Here is a 6,000-nt window from a genome sequence, read left to right on the forward strand (position 1 = left end):
CTAGGAACAGGTGGGAGGGGAGCAGTGATATTGGCACCTCTAGGAACAGGCGGGAGGGGAGCAGTGATATTGGCACCTCTAGGAACAGGCGGGAGGGGAGCAGTGATATTGGCACCTCTAGGAACAGGCGGGAGGGGAGCAGTGATATTGGCACCTCTAGAAACAGGCGGGAGGGGAGCAGTGATACTGACACCTCTAGGAACAGGCGGGAGGGGAGCAGTGATACTGACACCTCTAGGAACAGGCGGGAGAGAAGCAGTGATATTGGCACCTCTAGGAACAGGCGGGAGGGGGCAGTGATATTGGCACCTCTAGGAACAGGCGGGAGGGGAGCAGTGATATTGGCACCTCTAGGAACAGGCGGGAGGGGAGCAGTGATATTGGCACCTCTAGGAACAGGCGGGAGGGGAGCAGTGATATTGGCACCTCTAGGAACAGGCGGGAGAGGAGCAGTGATATTGGCACCTCTAGGAACAGGCGGGAGGGGAGCAGTGATATTGGCACCTCTAGGAACAGGCGGGAGGGGAGCAGTGATATTGGCACCTCTAGGAACAGGCGGGAGAGAAGCAGTGATATTGGCACCTCTAGGAATAGGCGGGAGGGGAGCAGTGATATTGGCACCTCTAGGAACAGGTGGGAGATGAGAAGTGATATTGGCACCTCTAGGAACAGGCGGGAGGGGAGCAGTGATATTGGCACCTCTAGGAACAGGCGGGAGGGGAGCAGTGATATTGGCACCTCTAGGAACAGGCGGGAGGGGAGCAGTGATATTGGCACCTCTAGGAACAGGCGGGAGGGGAGCAGTAATATTGGCACCTCTAGGAACAGGCGGGAGGGGAGCAGTGATATTGGCACCTCTAAGAACAGGCGGGAGGGGAGCAGTGATATTGGCACCTCTAGGAACAGGCGGGAGGGAGCAGTGATACTGGCACCTCTATGAACAGGCGGGAGGGGAGCAGTGATATTGGCACCTCTAGGAACAGGCGGGAGGGGGCAGTGATATTGGCACCTCTAGGAACAGGCGGGAGAGGAGTAGTGATATTGGCACCTCTAGGAACAGGCGGGAGGGGGCATGCAGGGACACAGAGACGGCTACCCCTAGGACTCAGAAGAGGACAGTCACAGCGGGTACAGAGCCCGGCACCTCTAGGACCACATAAAGCTGAGGGGACAGTCACAGGGTACAGAGCCTGGCACCTCTAGGACTACATACAGCTGAGGGGACAGTCACAGGGTACAGAGCACAGCACCTCTAGGACTACATACAGCTGAGGGGACAATCACAGCGGGTACAGAGCCTGGCACCTCTAGGACTACATACAGTTATGGGGACAGTCACAGGGTACAGAGCCCGGCACCTCTAGGACTGCATACAGCTGAGGGGACAATCACAGGGTACAGAGCACGGCACCTCTAGGACTACATACAGCTGAGGGGACAGTCATAGCGGGTACAGAGCCTGGCACCTCTAGGACTACATACAGCTGAGGGGACTGTTGCAGGGTACATGCAACTACATACGTGGGTTTCTTGACAAGGCTGTTTTATTTTGCCTTGAAAAATATTCAGCACACAAAACAAAAATAATTCTTTTTCAGCAACAAACGAAAATGGCTTTTCCTTCAGCAAACCGAACAAAACAGTTTATCTTTAGCAGACAGTTTATATATATGCAGCTACCCTTTTTCTATGCAGGGGACAGACAGTTCACAGTTTCACTACTTTGCTACTCAGACCTTGTTTTCAGGAATCACTTTAGTAGCTTACTCCTCTCTCATCAACAGCAAGCTCCATGTGTCTACAACCTGGGTTTTAACACACCTTGATTAGGCAGCTGGGATCCAACTAATTGTCCTGAGGTTCCCAGCTGAAGTTTAACCTAGTCAGTGCTGCACTGCAGACTAGATATAGGTTTTCCAGGCATATAACTGGTGGCTTTTATTTACCCTGTCACATTCCTCCCCTGTTAGTGTGTGGCTGGGGCTACGCACGGCTGAAGCCCGACCATCCACCCCTTCTCTAGAAAAGAAGTCAGCATTTGCGTTCTCTTTTCCCGGTCTATGCTGAATCTCAAATGAGAAGGGTTGGAGGGCCATATACCACCTAGTCAATCTAGCATTGGAATCCTTCATGCTATTTAACCATTTCAGTGGAGCATGATCCGTCACCAAAGTAAAATGGACTCCTGCCAGGTAATGCCTCAAAGCCTCGATTGCCCACTTTACTGCGTGGCACTCTTTCTCAATCACTGAGTAATTTTTTTCCCTTGGGAACAATTTCCTACTTAGGAAAAGGATAGGATGTTCAACTCCCCCAAACTGTTGTGACAACACTGCCCCTAGCCCTATCTCTGATGCATCTGTTTGCACTATAAAAGGGCTGTTGAAGTCTGGGCTTCTAAGGATGGGACCCTCTGATAGACACCTTTTTATGTCCTCAAAGGCTCTCTGACAATCCCTTGACCACACCACTTGTGTAGGGGCACATTTTTTTGTGAGGTCCGTTAAAGGGGCTGCCACTTCCGAATAGTTGGGGATGAACCGCCGGTAGTACCCTGCTAAACCCAGCAGAGAGCGTAGCTGCGTTTTTGTTTGGGGGGTCGGAACTTCTTTCAGGGCAACTACCTTGTCGGCTAGTGGCCTTACTTTTCCACCTCCCACTGCATACCCTAAATATTTGGTTTCCACTTTACCCAAGGCACATTTCTTAGGGTTGGCTGTGAGTCCTGCCTCTCTTAGAGATTTGAGGACCGCTTTTAGCCTATTTAGATGGGCCCGCCAGTGTTTACTATAAATGACAATGTCATCTAGGTAGGCTGCGGCATAAGTCCTATGGGGCCTCAGTACCTTATCCATGAGTCTCTGAAATGTGGCTGGGGCTCCATGCAGTCCAAATGGCATTGTCACAAACTGGTATAAACCCATGGGAGTGGCAAAGGCTGTTTTGCATTTGGACTTTTCCTCTAAGGGTATTTGCCAGTATCCTTATGTCAAGTCCAACGTCGATATATATTCCGCGTTACCAAGGGCGTCAATTAATTCGTCCACCCTTGGCATCGGATATGCGTCAATCTTGGATATCGCATTGACCTTTCGGAGGTCCACACAAAATCTTACCTTCCCATCGGGTTTAGGGACCATAACTTGTGGACTACACCACTCACTGCATGATTCCTCAATCACTCCTAAGTGTAACATTGCTTGTACCTCCTTCTCTACCAGAGCCCTACAACTTTCAGGCAACCTATAAGGACGGGAACGTACTTTTACCCCAGGTGCTGTCTCGATTGCATGGGAAATTAAGTTAGTTTGTCCTGGTAAGTCAGAAAAAACATCCTGGAATTGTGTAATTATTGCTAACAAGAGTCTGGTCCAGGACACTCTCCTGCTGCTCAGCCCCAAGGAAGTTCTCCACGAGTCGGACCGCCAAAGCTAGGGTTTCAGCAGCGTGGCGTTTTACCCACGAGCGTGCGGGAGTTGGTATTACTTGTAGAAATGGTTCCAAAACCACCTGCTCAAGAATTGCCTCCTTAGTGCACTCCTCGGGTTGTATCCAGCGCGTACACAAGTCCAATAATCGCTGAGCGAGGACCCAGGGTCTCATCTTAGCGGTGTACTTCATGTTCCGGAACTGCTGCCGGTACATCTCTGGGGTCAGACCTAAGCGATCCAGTATGGCGGCTTTTACTTGGCGGTAGTCCATTGCCTGATCTGTAGGGAGGCCCTGATATGATGCCTGGGCTTCACCTATGAGGAGCGGGGCCAAAGCAGTTGCCCAGCGATCTGCAGCCCAGCCCTGAGCTTCGGCGACTCTTTCAAATGTTAGTAAAAAAGCCTCTGGATCCTCATTCGGACCCATTTTCCTCAGGAGTATCGGGGGTCTGCTGGCCAGTTCTGCACCGGCAGACCCTTGGAATTGGGTCAGCAGCTTGGCAATCCGCTCATCCTGTGCTGTCTGTAGTCTTTCATCTCTCTCCGCTTGCAGCCGGGCCTGCTCGCACAGAAACGCTTTCAACATTTCTTCCATTCTTGTGTGTGTGTGTGTGTGGCCCTTTAACTGCAGGAGCCTTTTGAAAAAAATCAAATCCCACTTCTGACACCATATGTTGCAGGGTACATGCAACTACACACGTGGGTTTCTTGACAAGGCTGTTTTATTTTGCCTTGAAAAATATACAGCACACAAAACAAAAATAGCTCTTTTTCAGCAACAAACGAAAATGGCTTTTTCTTCAGCAAACCGAACACTTCAGTTTCTCTTTAGCAGACAGTTTATATATATGCAGCTACCCTTTTTCTATGCAGGGAACAGACAGTTCACAGTTTCACTACTTTGCTACTCAGACCTTGTTTTCAGGAATCACTTTAGCAGCTTACTCCTCTCTCATCAACAGCAAGCTCCATGTGTCTACAACCTGGGTTTTAACACACCTCGATTAGGCAGCTGGGATCCAACTAATTGTCCTGAGGTTCCCAGCTGAAGTTTAACCTAGTCAGTGCTGCACTGCAGACTAGACATAGGTTTTCCAGGCATATAACTGGTGGCTTTTATTTACCCTGTCACAGGACAATCACAGGGTACAGAGCCTGGCACCTCTAGGACTACATACAGCTGAGGGGACAGTCAAGCGGGTACAGAGCCTGACACCTCTAGGACTACATACAGCTGAGGGGACAGTCACAGGGTACAGAGCGCAGCATCTCTAGGACTACATACAGCTGAGGGGACAGTCACAGGGTGCACCTCTAGGATATGATGAGCTCCTGCACCCCCCACCCAGTCTCTGCTGACCTCTTCCCCCCCCCCCCCGCTCCCTTCTGCTTTCTACAGACCTTAAAAATAGCCCTAGCCACAGCCAGTAACCTGGGGGACCCCTCCCACGACCCCACCCTGCCCGGCTTCGTGGAGGAGATCCTGAGGTGAGCCCTTATACAGTGGTACTGTGTATCACCGCTGTGTCAGTGCAGTGTATTCCTCAGACATACATTACAGTAATACCTACACATAAAATGCAAGAAGGATCTTTAGGGTCACAGAATGCTTTGTGCATCCCCCCTTCTCTCTCCCTCCCCCCTTCTCTCTCCCTCCCCCCTTCTCTCTCCCTCCCTCACTCCCCTTTTCTCTTTCTCTCCCCTTCTCTCTCACTCTCTCTCCCCTTCTCCCTTCTCTCTCTCTCCCTCCCTCCTCGTTCTCTCTTTCTCCTTCCCTCACACTCCCCTTCTCTCTCCCTCCCTCACACTCCCCCATCTCTCCCTCCCTCACACTCCCCCATCTCTCCCTCCCTCACACTCCCCCATCTCCCCTTCTCTCACACTCCCTCACACTCCCCTTCTCTCTCCCTCCCTCACACTCCCCCCATCTCTCCCTCCCTCACACTCCCCCATCTCTCCCTCCCTCACACTCCCCCATCTCTCCCTCCCTCACACTCCCCTTCTCTCAGCCTCCCTCACACTCCCCCTTCTCTCTCTCTCCCTCCCACACACTCCCGTCTCTCCTCCCTCACACTCCCCTTCTCTCTCCCTCCCTCACACTCCCCTTCTCTCTCCCTCCCTCACACTCCCCCCTTCTCTCCCTCCCTCACACTCCCCCTTCTCTCTCCCTCCCTCACAATCCCCCCTTCTCTCCCTCACACTTCCCCTTCTCTCTCTCCCTCCCTCACTCTCCCCTTCTCTCTCTCTCTCCCTCACTCACACATCCCCTTCTCTCCCCCTCCCTCACACTCCCCCTTCTCTCTCTCCCTCCCTCACACTCCCCCTTCTCTCTCTCTCCCTCACTCACACTTCCCCTTCTCTCCCCCCTCCCTCCCCATTCTCTATTTCTCTCTCCCTCACACTCCCCCTTCTCACTTTCTCCCTCACTCACACTTCCCCTTCTCATTCTCTCCCTCACTCACACTCCCCATTATCTCTCTCCCTCCCCATTCTCTCTTTCTCCCTCCCTCACACTCCCCTTCTCTCTCCCTCACTCACACTCCCCCTTCTCTCTCCCTCCCTCACACTC

The 6,000-nt window shown here is 52.1% G+C and overlaps 1 protein-coding gene across 1 annotated transcript in view; it reads left to right on the forward strand.

The window, feature by feature from the left end:
* Positions 1–4,923, forward strand: part of GGT7 (gamma-glutamyltransferase 7) — a 49,361-nt gene extending 44,438 nt beyond the window's left edge. Inside the window, exon 10 of the mRNA XM_075571897.1 lies at positions 4,831–4,923. Coding sequence (XP_075428012.1) covers positions 4,831–4,923 — 93 coding nt within the window. The remainder of the gene's footprint in view (positions 1–4,830) is intronic.
* Positions 4,924–6,000: the final 1,077 nt, after the last annotated feature.

The sequence above is a fragment of the Ascaphus truei genome, chromosome 15 (genome assembly GCF_040206685.1).
Source record: "Ascaphus truei isolate aAscTru1 chromosome 15, aAscTru1.hap1, whole genome shotgun sequence".
Taxonomy (NCBI): domain Eukaryota; kingdom Metazoa; phylum Chordata; class Amphibia; order Anura; family Ascaphidae; genus Ascaphus; species Ascaphus truei.